This window comes from Plectropomus leopardus, chromosome 3 (assembly GCF_026936395.1).
Source record: "Plectropomus leopardus strain MGB_pleo_1.0 chromosome 3, ASM2693639v1, whole genome shotgun sequence".
Taxonomy (NCBI): Eukaryota; Metazoa; Chordata; class Actinopteri; order Perciformes; family Serranidae; genus Plectropomus; species Plectropomus leopardus.
The window spans coordinates 23,986,248-24,013,988 of NC_142178.1; the positions used below are offsets into that span (position 1 = coordinate 23,986,248).

Below are 27,741 nucleotides of genomic sequence, written 5' to 3' on the forward strand. Positions count from 1 at the left end.
AAAACTAAACCACATTAGATTTTTAGATTTTTTTTTTTCTTGTGCAAGGTTCAGGAAAATCAAACTGTTGCTTTTTGACTCAATCAAAATCAACTACACTTCTAATTCAGTTTAGCAGTGATGGGATTCACCAGTGTTACCTTGTTAGGGCGAGTTTCTATTCGTAACCAGGAAACGTTGGTTTCCTATGAAGGAATTGTGGGATGCAAAGTCTTTCCTGTCCTTGAAAGCTGGCGGGGCTGAGTGACGAGCTGCTGTTGTTGTTGAAAATGGAAAATGAAAGCCCTAATAAAACTGATATGTCACTGCCAGAGGAAAACTCTACTGCCATTTTAATCAACTACAGAGGCAACAATTTAATATCTCAGTGTTTATATATTTTATTTATTTCCTCAAAGTTTTATTGGTTTTGAAGAGAGGCTTCAGAGAAGTGCTGTTTTAACTCCTTTGTTCCTTTGTGGTGATGCAGCTCTTTAGCACCTTGACATGTGACATCTAATCTGACAGGAGATATTTATAAATCCTCTACCGTAGCTGTTTGTCTTTTTTTTCTGCTTATGTTTATTTATCACATTTCTCTCTCATTTATTGTCACATTCTCAATTTGCAACCAAGTGTCATGTGATTTGTGTCACTTATGCATGTTTCCATGTAGGATTATATCCTCTCATCTTAATTCTCATCCTCCCCTTTTCCTCTTCTCCTCTTCTTCCTCCACTGTCTCTCCCTACCTCTCTCCCTCCCTGTAGCCTGTAATGATCTGGTGGCCTCAGGCAGAGACAGGAAGCCCAATGCTTTGGTCCAGGTGGCTGTCATAGATCCCCACAAGCAGCACCTCGTCTCTCATGCCTGCACAGAGATAGTGGAGGTAAGGCCGCACATACACACACACACACACACACACACACACACACACACACACACACACCTGTGCAGACACACATATGCACCATCCTTTCTATGACCTTTGATGTTTGTTGTTTTGCCGTGTCTCTGGGTCACTGGGTCTTGGTTGATGTTCTCTCCATCTCTGTCTGCCCTCCTTTTCCTCAACCTTTTTTTTCCCCCCCGTCTGACTCATCGAACTGGAACAAACATTGGGCAATAGCTGTCTATTTCCTGCGACAGTCTTGACATCTGAAAGAGTTTGTGTGTGGCTCTCAGTCACTGTCATCTCTTAATATGTACAGTGTTTGTGGGTGTAATTGTGTAGGTGTTCAGTGCAGTGAGAGTGTTTTGTGGTCTTTAACCTCTTTAAATGCTTCTTTTATTACCTCCAATGTGACAGTGCTGTTTCCAAGGCAACAGTCACACAAGTGTTTCTTTGGGCGGCAACAGCTGCCCCCTGTCCCACTATGGAACACCCACTTACACACACATATATATACACACACATGCGCACACTCATTTTTTCTCTCTCCTCAGACGAGGGCAAAGTTTCCTGACGCATATTATTTTCCCGCTAATCCAGTAAAGCTAAATGAGTATAACCATCTCTTACAAAGACTGCATTTCAACTGCTTTTTCCCTCAGCCATGTCAAGGGAACAGCAGTGCGTGTGTGTTTGAGCATGTGTGTGTAGAAACACAGGATGTGGTAGGATACTGTATGCTGGCTCAGCCAGCTCTGCAGACACTCCGAGTGCCGCTGGAGTTTTGATTTCATAGCTGTAATGTTCAGGATTTGGAGTGGGATCTGAGGATATGGACTGCTTTCGTCTTCACAAAAAACGGGTATGTGCGCATTCTGTGTGATTTTACAAGTCTGTTTTAAAAGAGAGGTTTGCAGCCTCATAAGAGGTGTTAAAGATAGTCTGAGGAGTTATCTCTGCCATATATTCCTTTTATTACTCTGGATAGTGTAATATAATGAAGATATCTGCTTCAACATAGACGAGTATATTTAGCACTTCAAACAGAAATCTGATCACTGGGATCAGTAGAATTACTGTAACTTTACTTTCCAGAAGCAACAAACATTTCCAAACATTGGAAAATTCAATGTGACTTTGAACTTCACATTGAATGAAGTATAAGTGTGTTGTTTAGAGGAACAGAGGTCACTTGTTAGGACAGTGGTGACCAGCGGGGTTCCCCACTCATACACTGACATCCAACATGCACAGCAGCAGATGTTCATTAACCTGTATGGCTAAAGGTTGACCTGTGTGTGTTTGTGTGTTTGCATGCGTGTACAAGTATGTGCTGGGGAGCCCTGCTGTGTGTGTGCATGATGAATCTGAAGACAGCCCAACTGCCACTTGTGTTTCTCTTGTTTGTCACATTCCCGGGATGCCTGCTCTCAACAGCTGCCGCAGGCTTTGCTGGACACTGACTGGGGTCTTGGTTGCATGAAAGCTTCAGCGTTAGTGTGATAGGTATATAATCAGGAATTTACGGTATCTGATATTAGGGTTTAATTTAGAAGATAAATGATTGAACATGCCAGCTGCTACATAGTCCCCTTTAGTCTTACCCATGAATCACTAGATGGGGGTCAAATAAAAAGGACAGGTATTGGTATTTAATCATGTTGCATCTGGACTTTATTACTCTTTAGTTTAAATAAAGTACCTCTCATTTATTGTTAAGTCAATTTTTAGAACACACTAAATATCTTTTACATCGCTAACTGGTAGTGTACCAAAACACAAAACAATGTGTTACCATGCATTATAAGTATGTGGAGTGCTCAGACTAGAAAAGTGACTATATAAAGTATACTTAAAGGTCAATCTAAATACTATTACTATTTTTTGTTATGTGATATATGGTGTCGACAATGCACATCATAGAAATTAGCTAGCTATTCTCTGTCAGGGAAAAGGTGTGGAAAACCTTTCTTGGTTTTGTAGCTTTTAAATGTAAAATTGGCAGTTTTTTTATTTGCATGTATCTGAAAGAGAAGATAATGTAAAAAAATTTATAAGTTTAAACAGATTTATATAGAGCTGGGTGGTGCCAGTGGCTTGTGATAATTTGGGCTACATTTTGTACTGTTTGGGTAGTCTCCACTGAGGGTAAGTTAGACTGTATTCTAATGATTTGCCCCCCCCTCCTCCACCCCCCCAAAAAAACAAAAAAAACATAAGGCATTTCAGTTCATTAGAACTAACCCCCCAGTCAAATTATTATTAATTCAGCTCTGTCACAAAAGAAGTGTAAAATGTATGGAAAACGGAAATAGGACTACTTTTTTTGAAACTGTACAGGTTTGAAGCTCTTATTGGACTATTTGGTGCCAAAGCTGATTACACTGATTGGTGTTTAATTTTCCGTTAGTTCGAAATGGGGCTGGTATTGCCTTAAATTTTGTGATACTGTAAAATGTTTTTTTGTAAAGGAAAAGGCTGCATTACAATATAGATTATGTATTTTTATGAACGTACCTGAACATTGAAGTTCATCTATTATTTGCCTTTACTTGCGTCATTATATCCACATCACTGATAATTATTTATCAAAAATATAATTGTTTCAATATTTTGTGAAAGCACTTATAGTCAGTCCTACATTATTGTCACAATATTGAGGTATTTGATAAAAAACATTGTGTTATTTGATTTTCTTCTCGCCCAGCCCTAGTTCAAAATGTAGACTATACATTTCTATTGTCCCCTGATGACTGGCAGCAGTTACAGGTCATAAACCCCGCCCCCTCTATGTTAGCAGATGGGACGTGGGCAAGCTAAAAACTCAAAGCCAAATTAATTTTTCTCAAAAGTAGTTTAGTTTAGTTATAGGTAGTTCTTATCATACTGATTTGTGTTCGAGTGTTGATTTTTCTGATTAGTTTGCTTTTAATTTGTTATTTGATGCTAGTTTAACATCATAATTGACAACTGTGTGCACCATTCGGTGTGCTCAGGATCGATAGCACTGCTCATGACTGATCAGTTGGGTGTATGGGCAGGAATGAGATAACACAGAGATCATTGCTGCGCAGATTCTGGATCCAAATGACATCACTTAGAGCAAGACGACACTGGCCCTATCCGAGATATTTCAACTTCATTTCTGTGCATTAGGAAGAAGTGGAGACACGTTGTCCATCTTTATATACGGTTGTTGGTACAAAACAATAAAGTACATTAATTTTTTTTTTAATTTTTGTTTACTATTTTCCTTAGTAGCTCACCTTTAAGATTAGCAAATAGTTTACACTTAACAGTATTAATACACAGACAGAGACAGTGCCATTTTTCAACAAAAGGCAGACCCTTTTTATCTCCACAGTGCAAGTCTGTGTCTCAGTGTGGGAACTGTATCTTAATCTACTGTTGGTTAAACTGAAAGGACCAGTGACAACTTAAGTAGAAAATCTAAAGCCCTCTAAATCTCTTTAAAGCGCAATAGGAAATGTCTACGACAAATTGTATTTGAAGCTGGAGACACAAGAATGCTATCTAGTATCTCGTAGGAAAATCCCGTGCCTAAAACACAGGCAAACACAAGTCCAGGGGTGGTGCTACTCGAGGGGATTTGACGTCATGCAAAGCCAAGGGATAAAACAGCCTTTGATGTCATGCTAGTCAAGCGAAGAACCCCCTTGCCTGGAGCAAGTCCAAAAAGTCTAGTCACACTGTGTGTATGTGTGTGTGTGTGTGTGTGTGTGTGTGTGTGTGTGTGTGTGTGTGTGTAATTATGAGTGTTCAAGGAAGGAAGAAAAAGCTCCAGTGTAGCCGGACTCAAGCCAGAATACTTGACTTCCCCCCAACCCAATCACACACAAACACACACACCCTGTAATGGCCTAAATTGGCCGTTCCACCGAGGTTTGCAACCCAAATGTACAAAAAGACAAGAGAGGGGCAGCTGTCTCCCAGAGCATATGTTGACCACTTGTATGACAGACTGGCTTACTTCTGTGTGTAAATGGAGACAGGCTTACCACTTCAGCTCATCTCAGCCCATCACTAGCACTAAGAAGATTCAGCCGCAGCTGAGGCTGCCAACCATGCTGGTAAGTCTGAATGAGGCCTATTCAAAGTGCCAGTGAGGGAGGTGTAAAGGCTTATGTGTATATGTGTGTGCGTGCGTGTGTACCTGCACATTCTTGGACATAATGGCTCTGTCTGTCTTTTTGTTAGTGTACAGTAGTGATTTATATCCAGCTTTGCACTGAGCAGCGCACTGGTTCCACTGTGTCTGTAGGCGCTGTGCTGAATTAGGCTGTGTGTTTAGGATGTTCGTGTACACAAACCACAAAGCTTCGTGGCTGGGCGGCAAAATGGCACCGGGCATCAAGACTGGTATTACCATGTCTAGAGGGGCTGAAACAAGAAGCGATAGACTTGTTTTATTTCCCCTCTGTCAGCGCATGGAAGATTTCTGAAGGATCAGTGGGGTTAGTGCTGCGGTGAGGAGGTGTGTCTGTGTGTTCCCTCTGTGTGTGTGTGTGTGTGTGTGTGTGTGTGTGTGTGCGCGAGTGCGTGTGCGTGTGCGAGCAAGCGCACAGTTGAACACATAATTCTGCTTTTGTGTCTGTGTGTGTGTTAAGTACACTGCTGTTTTTAGGGCGCTTCATGCCTTGGCTCCCAATCCTCCTGACACCCATTGTTGTAGCCAAGGACTCGAGGCTTGTTGGTGTCAGTCTTACCTGTGCTGCAGTTATGCTGACTTACCGTTCATTTAGCATTTGCTTTGTCTAACAAACTGATGCAATGCTGAGGCTTTTTGATGCAATAATCAACCATTGTGCAGGCAAGTCAAACACCTGCGCACTGAGTCTAAACCATGAATTAACTAAAAGTCCCCCTCCACTCCATTCAGAAACATGATTTTCTTCTGTTTATGTCCTTTGAAATGTCTAACCTTGACTATACTGACTTGTATCTGTGCAAAGTTTATCACTACAGGTGTTTTTATAGTCCTGTACTAAAGAGGACGATGTGTGTTCACTTCCCTAAAATCTGAGATTCATTTGGTACTCCACTAATATGACAGCATGTTGGACATCAGTGCCAGGTACGGGAATCACATAACGACGGGAGAACAGACTCTGACACAATAACGGCAAAGAAACCTGAAACCTCAAGTGCAGAATGGATTTGTTGGTGCAGAGAGCAAAGTTTGCATTAGTGTAGTGACATTTTTGACAACAAACATGTTTGACCTTTCTTCCACTATCTATCAAAAACCCTACTGTAATGCATATTGTTGTATGTTTCACAGCCACTATCATGTCCACTATTGCCAGTTAACCTTCGAGTTAACAAGCTCCCAAACAACATAATCAAATAAAGATGCGAACAACACTTACCTCATGATATGTCTGCTGGTCACCAATTTGGTTCATAACAGACTCGTCATCAGAGTCTGACTGAGGCTCAACCATGTATGGCTGAATATTTCAGATGTTTCTTCTCACGCTAACGCTAGCCATTTCGATGCCTGCTGCTCTCTCACCGTGCAACATAGAGCTGGTGCTGGCGACAGTGTAAGGCAAAACATGTCACAAACAGCCATGATGCGTGGATTGAAGACCGGATTCAGTATTTCACAATGAGGGAGAAAGAGTGGATCTGCTTTTAAGTAACAAGAGGGTGTGCTATCTATTTTTGAACATTTTGACCTTAGATCCAACTGGGATCAAACATCTATCTAATGGTAAAATGCATTTGTGTTTTGGGGATCAGGTGATCAGGCGCAAATTATTATGTTCCCTTTCATGTTTCATGTGTAATCATTTATGGACATTTTATCGATGTATCAAAAATACATCTCATTAGTTTATTTTCCAAATAAGTGATTCAGAGAAAATTGATCGAAGAACTAACAAGCAACTAAGAAAGTTAGTTGATGCAAGTTTTGTTTTATCTAACAAAAATGCAGTAAAACAGTTTTCACTCAGAACACTAGTTATAATATTTCACTTGTGAATTTTCTCACACCGGTCATACAGTAAATCAATATTGGAAAAACGTTAACCATGATATTTATAATTTATTTGAACCCTGCAGACCACCCTTATATTCTCTTCTGATGTTTTTTTTACTCTGGGTGTGCCTTTACATTCATACATGCCAGTCTGTCTGTGTCAGTCTTATTACCACCCCCAGCCTGTCCCCACATGGTCCCAGAGGGTTGTGTTGTAGAGACGCCCATCAGAGCGGAGCAGAGGAAGAGGAAGCCCCCAGTGTAAACACAAAGTGCTTTGAATTGCTTCAAGTAGACAACACTAAATGGCTAAACAATCCTTGAGTCCTCTGAGGAAAGCTCCAGCTTCAACACAGACCACTCATATTAAAAGTGATTGCAAATTCTAAAATTTCATTTTCTACGAACATTCAAAGAAAAGAGTGAATGTGACCAAGATGACCTGAAAATGTTTTTCAGCTAGAACTGTTTCAAGGCCATAATTGAGCTAAGTTATGCAGCCTGCCAGCTGAATCTCAAACACTAAAACTCACTCTGCTGTTTTGCAAATAAACTTGACCATTTAAATTTTCTTCAAACCAGTTTCTTACTCTTCTCATGAACATTGTTGAAGGAAGGCATATTTTCTTAACGCTAGTTGCTTTTCATCCATACGTAGTACAAACTTTAATTTCTGCGCTTTTCCACCCGTGCTTTTATGCCAGTACTGGGAATCTATATATCAAGATGAGCAGCAGATGGTGCAAATTCTATTCAAGTGCCACTGCAGATGATGAAGGCTCAGCAAGATGACATTAAGGGGCCCATCGATTCGCTTCACTGTGACGTCCACAGTCGGCCTCGAGTCGGATAATATTTAGAAAGACGTGTGAGAATTACAATAATAGAAGTATTGGAAAGATTCTTGATAAAAGACCAAAAACAAATGCATGCCATATAAAAACAATTGGCCGCCATCCATTCAAGTTTACCCAAAAGCTTCTGTCTGGCTGAGCCCAGCAGCAACTGCCATGAAAAATGAAGCCAGTGCGGAAGATCCAAAAACTCCAACAGTTTTATTGACTGGCCACTTGAGGCTAGCTCCACAACAGAGTAAAAATAGTGCACTCAAAGACCATCTGAGTGGAGACCGTCCCATTATTCCTACCACCATCTGCTGTAACCCTCCGACATTGCAGCCCCAGGTACAATATGCATTTGCATACCCCATAGCTCTGTATAGCATGTCCCAGACTCCTTTGAATAGCCTTGAATAACATCATTAGAAGAGTGTCAGTCAAACTTAAAACGAAGGAAAACAGTGGATGTATAATACTGCAGGGAACACAGGGCAATGGGAATGAAGAGCTTTCAACAACTAATATTACAGCAATGTGCTCTTGGAGTTCTGCTAACAGGCCTGTGTGTATCCATAAGCTTGTTAAAAGCCATCCACACACAACAGAGTGGAGTGCAGCGGTCTATGCAATGATGGTACATTATTACTGTACAAAACCATTTATTCTCTCAATTGGTTTTCATTAGAGTTACTCACATATACCTTTTATTTATACATCAACTTTTCCATCTCCAAACATAAAAACCTTCTCTTTGTAATATTTGTTGGGTTTTTTTTGGCTTTTCCAATCAGGTTTGTTTAATGCACAAATTGAAAATGTACACAAAAAGATGTGAATGGAAATGTACCTTTTCTCAGAAAAGTTTTTGGGTTTTTTTTCAGAATTTTCTTTAAACTGGTCATTATCTAGATACCGGCTGAGAATCCTGCCTTATTATTTGCTGCTTTCTCTTGTTTGCAGACAGTTTCCTCCCAACAGGTGAAACAAGTGACATACAGGTCCTCACTCTGCTGGCACTGTGGTGGTCTTAGATAGAGTTTGAAATCTAAAGCAAATACCAGTTACAGCCTCGTTAAGACATTTTTACAGTGTAATAAAAGCAAGGTCTCTGCAGGCCATGGCAAAACAAGCCCTGCAGTTCAAAAAGCATGGAAGTTAAAGGTGACAACTGGCTATTGTGATTACAGGAAGGTTGTGAGTGGATATTAGTTGATGCCATGCAGGATGTTTGAAGAAGACCCAACACTGGCTGCTGTGGACACAGGCTTCATCCCTTTGCCACGCTGCTGCTGTGCCAGCTTACCTGTCAACATTAGTAGCTCCTGGCCTGCAGTCTCCGTTGGGAGGCTGTAGTTATGCCACAGCTCCAGGTAGACCCACCAGGGGAGCTCTATCTTCTCCTATTTTGTGCCCAGGAGAGGCAGCGGGGGAGGCGAGGGGAAACGCCGGGAGGAGAAGGAGGAGGAGGACAGACTGAGCCCAGCTGTTGGCTCATTTACCCACCCAAGTCTCCCTCCCTCCTTTTATCCCTTCGGCTTCCTGCCTTTTTTTTTTTCCTGAACCCGTGTGTTGCAGCACAAATGTGCATAGAAGCTTACACACCATCACACATGCACACACACACAAACACATATAATGTCTCACCCTGTTTCTGTGTTGTCCCCCTCTCTGACAGGCGAACAAAGACCCGCTGTTTCTGACGGGGGTGACCTTCCCTTCAGAGTGTCCTGCTAGCCCGGAGACACTAGTCAAGCTAACTGTGTATGATGCAAAGGACAAGGCCCAGGAATCAGTGAGTAAACAGTCACAGTGTTTCTGTGTGTTTGTTGCATGCTTGCATGTTGAAAATTTAGTTTATGTGTGTGTGAGAAAGAGGTGATAATGAGATTGCGTTCAAAAACAGCTGTCACTCCTCGTGTGTTGGCTCTGCAGCATGTAGCTTTAAACTTTACAGAGGATGAACATGAAAAGCTGTGAGAAATCTGCAGCAGAATCTCATTATGTTTATATTTGTCCTACAGATTCTGAGGTGCGGCAAGTTGTGTGCTGATTTATAGCAGGCAGTGAATTATAGTGCTGTCTCAATAATCATTCATTTGAGGCAGTCTCAGACCCAAGACCTTAGCCTTGAGTTTTGAAGGAAAGGGGTGTGCAGCCTGCGATCAGCATCTGAGCATGGCAGCCGGGCCTTTGGCGTCAATCCCGTGGGAAAACCAGTCGGCACATCAGTGGGAATGGGAAAGAGAGCCAGACTTAGAATCCTAAAGGGGCCGGGCCCTCTGAATTAGACATTTTATACAGACTTTATAACAGGCTCTCCAGTGTGGGTGTATGCATGATCCCAATCAAGCACCCCACTCAACCCTGGGTGCCAAGATCTTAATTTGGCATAACTGACTATGAAACATTCATGAGCTTTATGATGAGTTGGGACTCCGTCATTACAGCAGTTAGTATTTGCAAGTGTATCACATTAAAGGCCTTTGCACACCGGGGGCGTTTTTTCTTGCGACTAATTCGTATGTCAATGAATTCTTTTGAGCTTGTATTTTTTGCAAGTACATTCAAACAGAATGAAAATATCATGCAGAAAAAAATCAACGTTTTTTTTTTCATGGAACATAGGTTCATTTTTCTGAGTCTTTGCATTCAAATAGGATCATTGACCAATCACAATGTGCAGAGCAACAACATGAATTTTCCGTAGTAGAAGGAACTTAAATCAGAGCAGAAAACCCCAGCGTCACCTACATAAAATGAAAGAGGGCAGAGTAAACACTGTTTGTAGGCACCTAACAATAGGCCCCTCTAAAGAAAATGAGTATCTTTTAAATAGTAATATTTACCTGCTTTAAATTGTCATCAGATAGCCCTTTCCAACGGCTAACTGAAGCTGTTATCTCAAAGCCAGACTCCACTGACAATAACAGTAATTTCACTTTGCAGAACACTGGAGTTGCCAGTCTACTGTGGCCTTGACCAGTTACTGTGTGAGGTAAAGTAAAGAATATATTCCAAATATAGTGTACATTGAACAGATAATTATTTTGTCCAAAGCAGTACGTTGCTTAGCTTCCGTGCTGGTAGATTTAACAGCAGAAACGTCAGAAAGGTCAGATCACCGTGTTCAACTATATATCTTCAAATGTAACAGTTATAGCTGAACATGACAACAGAGATAAACAACTTTGCAGATTTCATCTATCTTCACAACTGAAATCAGTTGCCAGGTGTCCACTCAAAAGAGATGGTTGTTGTTAATGCTATGTCACAGTGATTCAGTCAATGAAGTAGCTTCAAATAGGTTCGGCCACAAAACAGCTTACCTCAGACAGACTGCCAGGTGCTGCTTTGGGTCAAAAAGAACCCAGTAGTTGGTTCTCTGCCTCCTTAGATTTAGTGCTAGCATCCCCAGGAGGATCTCAAACTGTTTTCTGATGAAAAAGTTGCCACGAATTCATTCAAACCTTTTATTGAACAAGTGCTGGAACTCTCATAAATTTGTAACGCTGCCAGTATGAATAGTTATCAGACCCACAGTGAATAAAGGTCCTAAAGCCAAAGCCAGCAGTGGCAGAAGCAAAGGCCATTTGTGTTTGGCATAAGTCTGTCTTTATGCACTTACAGTGTGACTGCTAAGTTGTTTGGAGCTTGAAACTAATCTCATTGCATTAAAGTGTGTGTGTGTGTGTGTGTGTGTGTGTGTGTGTGTGTGTGTGTGTGTGTGTGTGTGTGTGTGTGTGTGTGTGTGTGTGTGCAATTAGTTGTTTGTTATGGCCTGAAACTGTGTTGTTTTTCTACCTGCTGAGACGGTGTCTTTTCGCAAGCCCAGTGACGAGGTGGTTGTTATGCACAGGTCAAACACTCTGAATCTTCATTCATTGCTTAAATCGTCAGATATCATGCTGAGCGTTACTAAAATAAGAAGCCAGGCTTCTGTGTTTTCATAAACACCAGACCGGTATAGACTGTGCCACATAGACTGTGCACATATTCCTTGTTTATAAAGGGGAATCATTTGGAATACAGGAAGCATCTTCAAGATGCGTCCTGAGCTCCTTCAAACAGTTTTTCTTGAAGCAACTCCAAACACCATATTTGAAATAATATTTTCATTTGTGTCAGTGGGATTATTGTGAGGGAGCTGTCAGTCCTTGCAGTCACATAAACAGCCAGACTGTTGATTTTCGTTCTGAACATGCCGATGCGACTCACTCAATAGTAGCTTTTAATTACAAAAACATATAAACAGTAGACCATAATAAATGTAAAGACATCTTATTGTTCTGTAGGTTATGTTGTTAGCTTATGTTGTTGTTCACCTGCACAGGTTCTGTCTGCTAGAATAACTAAGCATGCAATTTCTGACTCCTGAGATGTAATTCCACCTGAAACAGGGACATCATCTGCTCTTGCATCCATATTAGCTGTGCCGTATTTTAGTATTTGGGACAATGTATATTTGAGCCATGTGATTCTGCACCTCCTGCAGACAGTGTTCTCCTCAAAGAAGTGGGTCTGGATGTCTCTTTCTCTTGGTGATATAAAGAAAGAGAGGAGCTGATTTGAGGCTAATACAAACTCCACCTGCTGGTAATATATTCATCCAACTAGTAATGTATTCATCTTGCTGCAGCTTCTTTTCCAGGCTGTGCCGTGCGGTGCCAGGATACTCTTGTTTGCCAAGTGTGCAAAATTGATTCTGAGCATGTTTCTGTAGTTTGCTGCTGTGCTCGCACCCAGTTACAATAACTTTAAGGACCAAGTGTTTCAATGATTCACAGATTATTAAATTTGATTGATAAAACACATACATTTGTAGTTTAAAATGTTGTGTTTAAAAAGAGAACAACATAAAATGGAAAGTGTAGCCCAAATCTTTTTCTTACTTGTAATTATATTTATTTGAATTCCATCATGGAGTAGCACATCATTTACTTTGTGTAGTCATTTACCTCTTTGAATTCAGCCTTGAAAGAAAATCCCAGAAGGAATCTGCTTGAAATGAGAACACAATGGTTTATTCTAAGGTGTGTATTGAATATTCATGTTGAACAACACCCATGTGAGCTCAACACTGTATAAACTCTCCATTCATTCCCCACCTCTTTCTTAGGGGTGTTTCTTGTGTTGAGCAGTGTGTTACCACAAGAGGTTTTACCAAACACAACTTGGCTGGCAAATTAATGCCTGGATACAAAAATATTTTAATGATGCCTAGTAAAATATTTACCATTTAAATTCAAGTTTGTAAGTACAGTTTTATTAAAATAAGAGGCTGTTTTCCTAGCTAGGTGCAATCCAAGGGTGCTATACTGAATAAAATATTTCATTAACTGCTTTAGAATTTGGGATTTTCAATGTCTCTCTGTCTTTCATGCTGTCCCTCACTCTGTCTCTGTGAGTGATATTTCTCAGTAGCTCCTGTCAGTCTGTCAAGAATATCACTGATACACAGCACAGCATTTCACTCAAGCTTGGCTTCAAGAGCTTAAAGCTGAACCAAAGCCTTACAGGACAGGTCCTGTTGAGCCTTTCAGACTCTTCACTTGTCTCCACAGTTTTGAACGATGAGCCACACCACAACTTTTTCTGTGACCATTTCAGAAAAAAAAAATGAGTTGGATGGAGACTTTTTGTAGCAATTTTTAAAAAATTGCACAAAATCCACTCTTCCTTATTTTTTCTCAGACACCCGCGCTCTCGTGCTGTGGTTGGCTTTCAGATTTTCGGCTCCGCTCGGCTGGGCACTGTGTGCTTGTCTGGGTCTCATTAGAGAGTCTTTAAGTGACACAGGCATGACCCTGAACATGAGCTGGCACAATGCGCCAGCCCCCAGCCGCTTAAGTGGCAGATCGGGAATCACTCAGCCAAGGCTCAGTCATTTAATGTTCCTTTTTTTATAAGATAGAGAGAGAGAGAGTAAGCATGGGGGCAATTTGCTGTGTTGGCGTGTGTGTATATGCGTTTTACAAATCAGCTGTCAAAAGTCTTACATATCACTCAGCTCCGGTAGCACATGTTGTGCTACGAGCTGATTTACTGCAATGGAAAGCAGATAGCACATATGGCAAAAACAGAATAATTATCATAAAAATAACATTTAAAAAAAATGCGAATTTGCCATTTTGTGTGATGTCTACTCACCGCAACAGTTTTTGAGTGGGGCTAAGAGGGGAGGAAATTGTACTGGTGAGGGGGAGGGATCTGATGCAGCGAGGTTTATAGATGACTGCTTTAACATTCGTCGAGGACCAGAGAATTTCATAGTAGGATGATTTCCTTCTGCCTTGGGCTTCCCATTTAGATATTCTAAGATGACACTGGCTGCATGGTCATGAATATTTGAGGACATGCGCAGGGCTGAGAGAACGATAAGTGAGGGAGTGGAGGTGTGAGAAGGAGTACGACGGGGTTAGATATCTCTCAGGTGTAAGTGATACCCCCCTCAAGCCCTAGTTGTCAAAGGATGACAGGCTAGCCTTACTTTGTCACTGATGTCTTACCTGCGACTGCACTTTGAATAGCTCCCAGGGGCAATAAATTCCCTTTCAGCTCGCATTCTGATCACTGAATCAAGAAATATTCACTCTGGCTGAAAAGAGGTATACTTCAGGGAGTTCTGTCAATTTTATCATAACCTCAGCCAAATCTCTGAGCATAATGACTTAAACAAAGATGATTCAAAGTCTAACTAATTTGCTGCATCTTGTCTCAAAAATTGATTTAAATGAGCAATGAGAGAAAACCATCTCTGTCTGTCATGGTAGAAAGCACAAAATTATAATTACATTTTGAGTACAGACTAGAGAAAAAACACACTGAATTTTTTTCCCAGTAAGTTTTCAAGTGTAAAACAGCTTTTACCTGCACTGGAGACTGAAGTGGAAGATGTGGTCAGACGAAGCATTATGGCTCCTGGATGAAATCTCAGTAGCCATTCATTGTGTTCAAAGTTAATCAGCAATTGGAGTAAACCTCATCTGAGAGAGGTAACATACATGGAAAGTCTTGGGTTAAAAGCTCATGAAAGAGGCAAATAAGATTATTTGTGTGTGTTTGGTTCATCAGGTTTGTGCTCACTTACCTTTGTGAAGAGGCCTCGAAAACACCTTGCTAATGACAGACCTGTGGTTTCTTGTCAGAACAAACCTATTACTGAGTGTTCTTGTGGTATAAAGGGGTAGGACAGCTGCCTCTGGAAGAGCTCTTCTCTCTAATCACAGCCTCATTTATCCCACCCTTGCTCTCTGCAATCTGGAATGAACGCGTAATGTAGTTTTCAGTTTGCATTCCTATTACGGGCCATGGTGAGGAATTTTGATTGTTTTTTGTGATGCGCACCGTAGTGTGACAAACAAAAGACCTCATCTGAGTGAAACAGGAAAATGGCGCATGTCCGGTCATTACCATAAAGCCGCCATAAAATGTATTCAATCAAATAAAACACAAGCAGAGGGGATTTTACCGTATTACTATAATGGCCATTTCCTCCTCTGGCCGACACAAGCAGTCTGATAAACACACAAGCACACAGACAAGCACACACACACACACACACACCATCTGCACTAAAGGGATAGAGCAAGAGGTCTTTGATTCAGAGGGCAAAAGAGAAAGAGCTGATCAAAGTTTCATCTCAAACTGCTGGCCCTTTTGCCACTCACACATACACACTCTTTCTCTCAAACACACACAAACGCACTGAGAAAATTGGATAGAGGTTGCATGAGAGGAGCTCCAAAGCATGGGTATGATGAGATATTGTTGAATTTCTTTCTTGAACTTTTTTGTACCAGTTCAAATATGATTTCTGAAATATTTCCGTGGTGGAAAACATAGAACACACAGAAAACACTTTTCATTGTGTTTGTTAAAATTAGAAAGACCATTCTCAGTTGACTTTCAGCACATATTAAGCATGACTACAATGCGTTCTCGATGTAATAATAAAAATATTGCTTTTTATTGTATTTTTCTTTTACATTTACTGCATTTATTTGATCAGAGAGTCACACAGAGTTTATGATCTATTTTAAAAATATATTAAATATGAAATATATGTGAAAATATGCATTTATGTTGACAACTGCATTGCAAATTATGAGTTAATGCATTCTAAAATTATCCTTGGCAAAGGTGTAAAATCAAATAAAGATACAAGCACACTATGTAGAATTGCCATGTCTTAAGCCTTACACAAAGTTTTGTATTATTCTACAATGTATCTTTTCATATAATACCACGGTATTAAAATGTTGAAGTCAGAGGAATGATTAATGTGCACCATGTTGATATAACCTTTGGTTATATCAACGTTTCTAAAGTACAGTGATATATGAGTTGACTTGGTCATTGAGAGGTTGAAGGGATGGTGGATGGTGTCTCGCTGTGGCAACACGCCTGCCAAGCTGCAGGCTGCTTTTCTAGACTAACAACAAAACTGGTTGTGATATAGCGAGTCATTGCTGTTTTTCCAGTATCTATTTACCCCCAAAATAGAAGTTTTTAGCAACCTATCACTGTTTTTCCAGCAGTGTCTAAGAGTGGATGTTTTTTTTTTTAGTTCCTTTAAACCCCCTTTCCTTTTTTTTTAATCATGCAGTGTCAACTCTTGATCTTGATCTATCAATCCGGTCAGAGCTGATCAGATCGGTTGATTAGAGGAACAGCTGCTGCAGAAGTGAACTTTGAGACACAGCACAGTGACCGGCTGAGTTTCACTCTCAGTGTGCCTGGCATTCTGCTGCTCAATTTGTGCCTAAAGCACGCTCTGTGCTCCGAGAGTGTGTTGCAGTCTGGTACCGAACGGTTTGTATGTTCCAATAGCACAGCTGATGAATGGTCCAGCTGCAAAAATGTAAAATAATCATGTAGCAGGAGATATTTTAATCATGGCGGGCCACCATAAGTGAATGTGTTTGAAACCCTGCAGCTGTATTACTAACCCTGTAAAGATGTGAAGCCATTACTGTCATGTTGTATTTCATGGCTCTGGTTAAACCATTTTTTAAAACATGAAAAATAATGAGAATGACCGCCAAAGCATTTTCTTTTATTATCTAGTTTGACATTTTGCCCATGGCCACCATTTACAGGAAATCAATCAATTTTTGCTGCTCTAAAACAACAGTTACCAGTGGCTGCACAACACAACTTGCTGTGCAGGCTACAGTTTTAAAGTAGCAAAGAAGAATTTATTTTTTTCTGGGGAAGCCTCCATTTTATTGGGGTGTGAAACTAGTTGAAAGTTTATCAATACTCAGAAATTAGCAACACAAAGTAGCTTTTCTTACTTGTACAGGAGAATCTGACAAACAAGAAATGCTTTACCAGCTAAAACTTGTTACTAAATGATAATAGCAAACATTGGCTGCTGCAGCTAAATTTCTTTCTTAAATATAGACATTGCTCAGTCTCACACTTCTGGATTTGGTATACTTTACAAGAAGCTACTTGGCTAGCTCAGTCTTTATTTACTTAAGTAATATATTTACTGGCACTAAAACACGGATGTGTACTCTGGCAGATAATACTTTGGCAAAATTTCTGCATCACCACTGTGGTCTTACAAGTGTGTGGGTGTTTTTGCTTGAAAAGATGTTGTCTGTGCAAATTAATGATTTACTATAATCTCTGTCAGTTAGATGGATTTGCTTTGAATTGAATTTTTTCCATTGACTGTTTTGAATTTAAAATCCCACATCAGTTGAAATGCCAAAATTAAAAGTTCTTTTTTAAAGATATAAACAGATTTACATTGTGTTTGCACTAAGTCACTCCATACCGTATATAATGTTGCATTGTTGCGATCGATTCAGATTCTCTTATTCTGCTGGCGCCTACCTGATTCAAGAACTATTTGACTGGCAGATATAAGCTACATCTCAGGAGGCAGTTTGAGCAGCCACTGTTCCATGGTGAATTGTCGCTCCAATTATGAACTGCTGAAGTATGGAGAATCCCAGCCTCAGTTAATCCTGCCCTGTCAATAATCATGATGTGTAAAAGGCTGAGACTTGACATATTTTTGGCATAGCCACTTGCTTTTAGCTGGATGAGTGTCAGTGTGGTGGGAATTTTCTGTAAGTGCACGAGTTTACTGCCAGAAAGAGAGAGGGGGAGAAATGGAAGCAGACAGGGAAACACAGCAGACAGTGAGAGAGCGCTAGAGGGAACACACACACGCATGCATGAACGCGCACGCGCGCGCACACACACACACACACACACACACACACACAGACACACACACAGAAACACAGGAACACACTTTTACAAGAACCAATCTCAGAGATATCCAAGAAAGGTCTTGGTAGTGATTGGGTGGACAGCTGAGCAGTGATAACCTACGAGAGTAACAGTCCTCAGATAAGGACTGTCTCTTGTCTGATGGCCACTTTGCTTCCCTCACCGTCACCGTGGCAATGTCAGCCAATGTCACAAGTGCTGAAAAGTACTGCTGTTCAAGTCAGCAATGCTAAAATTAGTAAAACTAGTGACCTCTCTTTCTCTTGCTCACTGGGAGTCTTGCCAGGCAGAAAATGTCAGATAGTTTAATGGTACTTTTACTTTGTTTATGAGCAACATAAAACCATTTCCCTCTTTTTTTAGTGTTAGGTCTACTCTTGTAATGGATGCATGCCATGCTAATGGATGCATACTTTCTTGTCCAATTAGTGTTCTGTCAACATGGTATATTAAGATGTCCCAAAGACAATCAATTCATAAGTGTGTCCTGCCATAATAAATTAGTTCTTGTTTTCTTCCCTATAAACTCTGAGCCTCCTCTAAGATAATGTCTTTGTAATCTCACAGCAATATTCTATTAATCTTTGTAGATAATGCGGGATAACCCCCCTCCTTCCCCCGCTCCACCCACCTTAGTCTTGGCAAGGTGCTAGAAACATTAGTAAGTCCACACTCGTAAAAAAGATTTCCGCACACACTTATATCTATGCAGTGTTGATTTTCATAACAATAATGATTAACACCTAGAGGCCTTCTTGTATGTGTTTTTAAAATCCGCCATCCGATGAAAATAGTAACCTTGCACTGTGAGTTGGATGTGTTATATTGTTGTATTTGAAATTTTCAGTACGATACAAAATGATAGGACAAATTTACTCCCTTGTTTCTCTCCACTGAAGGTACCTCTCTGGCTTTTGCCTTACTCTGCCTGCGTCTTGAATTCTGTCTTTGTCTGTGTGCAGTCTCCATCCTCTATTACATCATCATCATCTTCATCATCATCATTATCATCATTATCATCATTCACCTGAATATGATCATCCTAACTGTTGAAAGTGAGCTATTTGAGGCATGAATTGATACTGTGCACCCCGTTCGTCTCTCTTGTTGTGGATGTATGTGTGCCGCAGGTTATGCAACATTTTCTTCACTTCTTGTTAGTCAAGCAAATCTCTTAAGGCTTCTGACCAGGTATATATATATATATATATATATATATATATATATATATATATATATATATATTTGGGGTGTACAGTGAAAGTTAGGGCTGGGTAAAAAAAATCGATTCATCAATGCATTGCAATAAGTTTTTTGCCAGTTCAGTATCCATTCATAAAATCCTGATATTGATTATTTCCGTTGTAATGAGGCCCCGCTCCTGTGGGGGCAGTGTGAGATTGACGTTGTTCAGAGGCCCCACCTGACCCCCAAACAACGTCTGTTGTTTATTAATTAAAATGGCGACAATGGTGCGAGGTAGCAGTGTGTTAAAATCGGCACCGACAACATTAAAAGCTGACGTCTGGATACATGAAGTCAATAGTAGTTAAGTCGTGTGTGAGCCTCGTGAGTCTGTGTTAAAACACTGCAACAATAAGAAGAACCAACATAACCATTTGAGCTGACACCATGCAGATGTTTTGCAGCCTGTTGCTAACGCTAAAGCTGTGGCTCACAAACAAATGCAGGGTGACAAATCCTGCATAAATGTTTATTACTTTTGTTAAGTTCGACTCAGGCAAAAATGTGCACTTTTCTGTAATTAAAATTTAGTTTAGTTTTAATTTTTATTAAATAAAGAATAATATAATGGTGAAGTAAGTTTTAGTGACAGTTTGTTCTAAATCAATACAGATAATGCACGCTTTATTGAACACATATCAGAAGGTATTTTGATGAATTATCTGGGTATTTCTGACATCAACACATAACTAAATCGATATCGAAGCAACTGGATCAATATCGAATCGAATCATGACGAAAAGAATCGAAATTGAATTGAATTGTGAGGTTCTTGATAGTACCCACCCCTAGTGAAAGTAGAGCTTTGAGAAACTCCTTGCTTACTACAACACTGTTACACACCTCACACCTATAACCAGCCCAGTACTACTACAGCAACTGGTTGAAGGACCACACTTACATTGTGCTTTACTACTTTAACAGTCAAAATGCTTTTAAATATTGCCTTTCATTCACCAGTCCTAACCATCACAATTAACTTAGGATTCACTGTCTTGCCGAAAGGGATCAAACCATCAACCCTGCGAGTATGGATGACCTGTTTGACCTCCATGGCCACAGCTGCCTGCTGCATGAGTCTGATTGTCTGATGTGTTGGACAATAAGAAGCTCCATCAGTGCAGTGAAGGGTTTTACCCAAGAGCACCTAAGTGGTGAAAACGGGGGAGGGGAGATTCACTGCTCTTTAACCTTTCCTGCAGATTCAGCATGCTAGGTTCAGGGATTAAATCGACAACTTCCCCTAGGCTAACACGATGGGGAAAACAATATATGGCATGCCAGGCTGAGACATGGAGAGGCTATTCTGAGAAATAGCTACATCTTAGAAATAAGTGAGTCAAATTTAGATCCAGGTGAAAGATGTTAATTGTACATGCTAACAGATTCTACCAACACTGTCTGACATTATGCAATCATTTTTGAAAAGTTAGAAGAGGTGTGACTCCTGCCAATCACAGCACTGATGAGTGAGCTCCATGGATGGTGACAGGTCTGACGTTTGTCAATCATCACAATGGCAAGTGAGCCACACGGATGGAGACAAATCATAACAGTGGGAACTTGAGGGGTGGCTTATGGGCATTGCTTGTGGGCGTGTGTGAGAGGCTTTCAGTGTACAGCTACAGTATTATGTGTGGGAACACCCTCAGCTTCATCAGGGAAAAGTGCTGCAATCCCAGTGATCATGATATGATATACTGTCCACAGAAGTTCCACTTTTGCTGCTCACATTCCAACTGGCCATAAATTATGCTCATTTATGTGCCTTTAATTTCACATTCCACACAGACAGGCAACAAAGAGTGCACTTGATAGATTGCACAATTACTCTTATGTGAACCTCTAGTTGCCTCTTCACAGCCAGGAAGTGCCTTCCTTATATCTGTCCTATACTCATAAGGCATCACACAGTATTTTTGGAAATTGTTCTTCATAAATTCTCCTTGATTTCTTTTTCTAAATGTTCAAGTCTAGGATATGTCTGTGTTTTGACAGCCTTGCTAATTCTTCACTTGATTACAAAGACTCTAATTTTGTTTTTAACACTGCTCCTATTACAATCGCCAATGGCCTCAGCATTTCATGCCCCATTACATGCAAAAGTGAGAGGATAAAGCAATAGGCAAGAAAGGAGAGAGCAACCTTGTGTGATAATTGGGGAAGCTTGCACTTTGGAAGAAGTAAGTTCTGAATGAGAATTTTGCTTTGAAGGTCCAGTGTGCAGAATTTAGGCCGATGTATTGGCATGTATGGAATATAATATGTACGTTTTCATTAGTTTGTAATCACCTGAAATCATCTGAATCATTGTGTTTTTGTTACCTGATCTATATACAGAGCTGGTCCTCTTCCATGTTGTTTCTACAGTAGCCTAGATCAGACAAACCAAACACTGGCTCTGTAGTTTAATCACCAGCTACTCCAATTCGCATGTTGAAACTCCAAATTGCTTACGATGGCTGTTCTATTGGTGTGTGAGTGCATTTAAGCTGAGCAGCAGGTGGCACATTGTACAGTAGCCTCTGCCACCAGCGTGTGAATGTATGTCTGAATGGGTGAATGGCATATATAGTGTTAAAGTGCTTTGAGTGGAAGAAACATGCTATATAAGTGCAGGTTTTATTCTATTTACCACTCTGTGCAGCAAACCGGTGAGCCAACAGTTGTGTGACCAAAATGAAATGGTGTTTTTTAACATTTAAACACCAACAGATATGGATTGAAGAAGAGCATGCTGTGCAATTAAAACAAGTTGTGAATATCAGAAATGATTACATCGGTCTTTTTTGATCAATTTTGACTTTTGGACTGAACAGCTCTGTGGAGTTGTTTTTGAAAATGTTTAGATAATATTAGCTGTGCTAGTGAGTCAGTGAGACAGCACTATCTTAAAACTAGCCTACATATATATATATTTTTTTTTCTTAGTGGATACTTTAACTACAACCACATAGAGCTTGAAAGGCAATTTTAAGTTTTTGTGTGTGTGTGTGTGTGTGTGTGTGTGTGTGTGTGTGTGTGTGTGTGTTATTTATTCAATTTTGGATATCCCATGATCTCTACAAAGCATTAACGTTAGCTCAAGTTGGCTGGCTGACTCAGCATGGATTGGGAATTGTCTCTACTTCTCGATTGTTGCAAAGGGTTGGACTACTTGCTCGAGTAGTAAACTAGGTTTCATTACACAGGAGTCTACTGATTTGACTGATTGTCTCCCAGTTTCTAGGCTGACGTCATGTATTTCCATGGAAATGGAGATATACTTGCAAAAACTATTTGAGCAAATTTCTCCCAAATTTCCCCAAAGTATGCCGGTAATTGTTGTATAATCTCAGTATTATACTCAAGGTTGAGCTTTTCCATCATTATTGGCACGACTGCCATATCTCTGTCGTGCCAGTAATGAAACATAGCCTCTCGAAGTAATCTTGCCTAATTAAAGAACCTTGAAAAATACTGTTCATGGGTTAGAAGAGGCCAGTTGCATGGAAAATGTATGGATGATAAGCCATTATTGGAGGGGTAGAGTCTGTCTTGTTTGTGAACACTGCCTGCAAATCAAGCTCATCATTAGAGACACCATGGCAGATTTTAATATTATGGATTCAGAATATATACTTTATGGCAAGCCTCCAGGACCTGAATAGGATTTGCCTTTCATGAGACAGATACATTTGACATAGTAATGAATTAAAGTGCTTCTTCAACATAAAGTACTGTGCAGATAGGGAAAGATTGCCCTCAAAGCTTTGAAAGCACTGCTCTGTCTGCCGTTTCTTATTAAAAAAGAAAATCCTGTTAACTTTAGCACACTTGTAAAAGTGTTGGAGCCAGACGGATGACAATTGAGGGGGAATAAATGGTCCCTGACCCCAGAGAAAAGAAAGTTTAAACACTCTGAAGCATTTTTATTGACAACTGAGCACTCACTCTGCCATGTCAGGTTTACGCTACATACGTATGTCTCGCATGGCATCTGAAAAGCCCCATGGACAGACTGCTAGCAGAATAACATGTCCCGCTGGAGCGATGTGTTGGAAAACATTTCAGGCTCCTTCCAAAGCCTGAGCTTCTGAAGTGCTTTCTCACAGTAATGATATCATTTTCATTGGCTGACAATACTTCAAACTCCTGTTTACTGTATTTAGGAAGGCACAAGATAATTACTTTGTTTTCCCACATTGCTCCCCCCACTGTGTTGACATGCACTTCAATAAAGTGACTCATTGCGCCAATGAATATTTACAATTGTTGGAAATTAAGTGCACTCTAGGTTTTGTTGTGAGGGTGTAAGCAGTCATTCGTTAAAATAGTTGTTGGAATAGTGCACGCTCATTAAAAGCAACCAACTAAATCTAAGCAGAGAAGCTAATTACTTATAAAAACTGCTGAGCAGATGTCTGGTGCTGTTGCCATGAGGAGACGCCCTTTCTTTCCAGGGCAAAGCCACAAGTTAGCACAAGTGAAGTACACCAGTAAACGGTCTATTTTTACATGAGTATTACGTGAAGGCCTGTCTGGAGACATTGGTTTCAGTGCTAATGAATTAAGTGTATTTTCATTAGTATTCAGAGAGGTGCATTTTGTAATTGTGAGAAAAACACAAGTAATTTAGAAAACTGGAGCATGGGTATTAAGCATCCATGTGTTATTATTGTACATACTCTGTGTTACTTGTTACAATCACATATACATTTGTTTGGAAAACAGAGAGGAGAAAAAAAACAAACAAATATTAATGTATGCTTGTGCACATACTGTATGTAAATGCACAATAAAAAAGGTTCTGTCAATATACATATATTCAGAGACGGTTTAGTCAAAAGAAGGCACACATTAGCGTAATTTCCCCCCATTTTCCCCCATAGTCACCAAAGTAAATATTGCACCCATTTTTCAGGGGCCACATATCTTTTGAATATTGTGACACCAAAATAGCATTTTTCACATTGACAAATAGGGAGAATATCAACTTTGGCGAAATAAAGAGCAACAATTAAACTTCTACTGTGTTGTATTGTTTTAAATCTGCTTTTATCCATCTACACAAAAATCAACACTTTCCAACAAGGTGGGGGAATGCGAGGGAGAGGCGACTGTGTTAACTTCAGAGGCCAGAAAAGTATACCATTTCATAGCATTGGCACAGGTTGTAATGCATCATTTGTTTGTTATAGAGCTTATTTGTTAAAAAGTAATATACAAGCACGCGGAAAATACGGAGATATATACAACAAATGATAACAAAATTAAGATAATTTGACAGTTTTGGATATATATATTTAATCACTATCTAGCAGAGAGTTAGATGTGAAGATCGATTCCACTAATGATTGTTTGTTTAATATGAAGCTGAAACCAGCAGCTGCTTATCTTAGCATAAAGACTGGAGGAAATGACCAGCCTTGCTCCACCCAAAGGTTTCTGAATGCACCACTAGCTCACAAATCAACATTTTATATCTCATTTGTTTAGTAGCACAAAAATAAAAAGAGTAAAAACAACACGTTGTGTTTTTCTTATATTAAAATAAGCTAACAGGCTGCTGGCTTCAGCTTGAAATTTACCATACAGACATGAGTAATATTATTCTTGCCATGTAACTCTTGAAAAAAAGTGTATTCCCTCAAAACATTGAACTATTCCTTTCGGGATGATATTCTTGTGTCTTTAAACTTGGTATTTACTTTCAGTGGGATAAAACTGACATCACCTTAAAGTCAGCACTACATCAGGATGCAGTTAATTGTAAAAACATTCAAAGAATGAAAAAATGAGGAGGAAACAGAAATTGCTTGCTCTTGTTTTTTCTCAAGGCCATCGGATAGAAAAGGATATGAACATGTGCAATGTACTATTGGGGCTAAATCTCAAATAATCTGTGCTTGTAACTCTCAGTATGTCTTATCCTCCTGCAGCTGACATGCATACAAATTGAGAATTGCAAATTGCCTTATCAAGCACCAGGTAACCACTTGATGCTGAAGTGCACCTTCCCAGGAAACCTCCTCTTTGTCATAACCTCTCCCAAACCCTTCCCTGTATAATCCTACTCCAATCTCCTCAAGGTGGGATTTGTCTGGATCAATTTCATAATGCATTATTCATTTGAGGATTTAATCAAATATCTCCTCCACCAATCAGCCCAGCCCATACCTCTCCTAACCCTCTCTCGCCTCTCTACCCATCATATCGGTGATTGTTAGTGTCACCTGGAATAGCAGAGTATCAGCCAAATGAATTACTGGGTCACAGGTGAATTAGACGCTCGGCGGACTGTAATCTTTTTTTTTTCTCTGGCAAAAGTAGCTTAGTGTAAGTTAGTTTTTCTTTTTTGAGAGAGGAGAGAGGAAGAGAAAAAAGTGCTTGAGAAAATCTCCTTTCTGCCTGGCTTCCCGCGGGTTTCTGCAGTGTAATGGTTTCCTTTGAGAGGCACTGGTGGAAAGTGCTGATGCTTGTTCGCTGCGTGTGTATGTGTGTGCGTGTGTGTGTGTGTGCATGTGTGTGTGTGTAAAGGCAGCTATTTTCCATGGCTAACTGAACCACTGATGAGCTTGCCATCCAGGCCAGGGTCTTCCACAGTGTGTGTTCTTGTGTGTCTGCACATGCACGTGTAAGCCTGTAGGCAAACAGCATTCATGTTTGTGTGTGCGGGTGCCAACAAACTATATAGTCATGCTGAGGTGCAATTAAAACCCTGCAGTTGGTCAGCTGAAAAAAAGATGTAATACAGCTTTTTATGACAGTATCTATCCGAGCATCGCTGTGTGCAAACATTCAAGTGTATCACCGCTTGTACAGCAGTCTATCGTCTGACTTTGTTGATGGAGATAACGACACATTGCTTTTCTTCTCCTCCCCTCACCCAAGAGGACTGAAGTGAACGAGTGTGGGGCAGGAGGGTTTTTGTCCCTGCTTTGTTGTTCCTTTCTGTTTGTGCAGATGGAATTATATGATAATCAAGAATCAGCCAACATTGTTTCCCCCTCTGCACACCCAAAGAGGGTGGGAAGCCTTTAAACATCTCAAAGAGGCATTTTTTTTACTCCCCAGGAAATACAAATATATTTGTTTTGATCTTATCTCCCTTTTTTTTTTTTAAGAATCTTATACGCTATTCATGAGTGTATCCTCCCAACAAAACACTGAATCTATTCATCTGCTATCATAGCCACCAAGGACAAATTCTACTTTCACATTAGCAGTATATTTAGTTCAAAAGGCTCTTTTGTTGATGTTGTTCCACATCAGCTGGCAAATATGTCATTTAGGCAACTAATATGGCTGTGGTGTGCTGAGAAACAAAAATAGCTAGCGGCTGTTGCACTTCTCCAACTGCTTCCTGCATCTTGATGTTTATGAAGTCAAGGTGGCGTGAGACGTCTAAAATCGCAGCTTCTAAGCAGCCTTTGCTTTACGTTATCCCAGGGGAGCAGGTGGGGCAGGAGAGCTTGTTCAGTAACTCCTACACAGTAAGCACGAGTCAGCTGCCAAAGCTTTTAAACTACAGTTTGAGGCTCACCTTTCACACCATGAGTGACACACACACACACACACGATTGATGCTGGGTAGTGTGGTTAAGCCTATTTTTGTCATCTTTATCTTGGCGCAAATGTTGTCAAAGATAGCTCAAAGAAGCATGTGGCTTCCGCATAATACACAGGAAAAACATGCACACAGTCACACAGAAGAACACATAGTATTCTCATTATTTTCTAATAAAAGTTTATGCTGTGCAGTAAAGTGAAGATAGCGATTAAAACACGTCTATTGGAGAAATACTGCAGGGAAAAAAAAGCTGTCCACCCACACAGAGCTTTGACCCCCATCTGTTCAAACTTGATATGTATCACAGCAAAATCCACACTACAGCGTTTGAATCTCGCACACTGAGGGATTAATGCTCTCAAGAACAGTGCATGTATCCTCAGGGCAAAACGCTGTGTGTTTCGGCATGTATGTTCAGCGAGGATGCAGTGCACCTTGGATTTAGCTGTACAGAGAAGTCATTGAGGAGCAGACTCTCTAGATATTACGGGGCATCAATCCCTGTCTGTCTGCCTGTCTAGGCTGTTAACCACCTCTGGGCTGCACCATTGATCTCCGTAATTGTCTCCCACTCTTCAAAGGGAGCTGAGAGTTGGTTTGATCCGAGCTGTTTACTTTCACAGCCCCTATAGCCCTGCGCTCTGAAGAAGAGAGCTATCAACCACTTCAGGCATGAGCTAGCATATTATAGTACTATTACTGTGCATGTTTGTGTTTGTGTGTGTGTGTGTGTGTGTGTGTGTGAGAGAGAGAGAGAGAGAGAGAGAGAGAGGGGAAGAAAGCAAGGTTCAGAGAGAGAGACCCAGCATAGCCTGTAGCCTTACAGGCCTGGGGGTGAGCTAGCAGCTTTTTGCTGTTACATAAGGGTAGGGAATTGCAACCTGCGCATTCCCTGTTATTTATCCGTGGGTGTGTAAGGGGAAACACTACACAGAACCCCTATGTTGTCTGTTGTGACAAAATTACAGGCTTTATT

General features: G+C 40.4%; 1 protein-coding gene across 4 annotated transcripts in view; it reads left to right on the forward strand.

Annotated features, from left to right (window-relative positions):
* inpp4b (inositol polyphosphate-4-phosphatase type II B) overlaps positions 1–27,741 on the forward strand; it is a 170,936-nt gene that overhangs the window by 26,910 nt on the left and 116,285 nt on the right. For 2 of the 4 annotated variants that reach the window (XM_042484477.2, XM_088075915.1), the window contains exons 3-4: positions 750–868; positions 9,393–9,509. In XM_042484477.2, the coding sequence (XP_042340411.1) occupies positions 750–868; positions 9,393–9,509 (236 nt within the window). Of the gene's footprint in view, positions 1–749; positions 869–1,541; positions 1,734–4,829; positions 4,963–9,392; positions 9,510–27,741 lie in introns of those variants that run through there. The other 2 variants (XM_088075917.1, XM_088075916.1) reach the window with 2 other exon arrangements.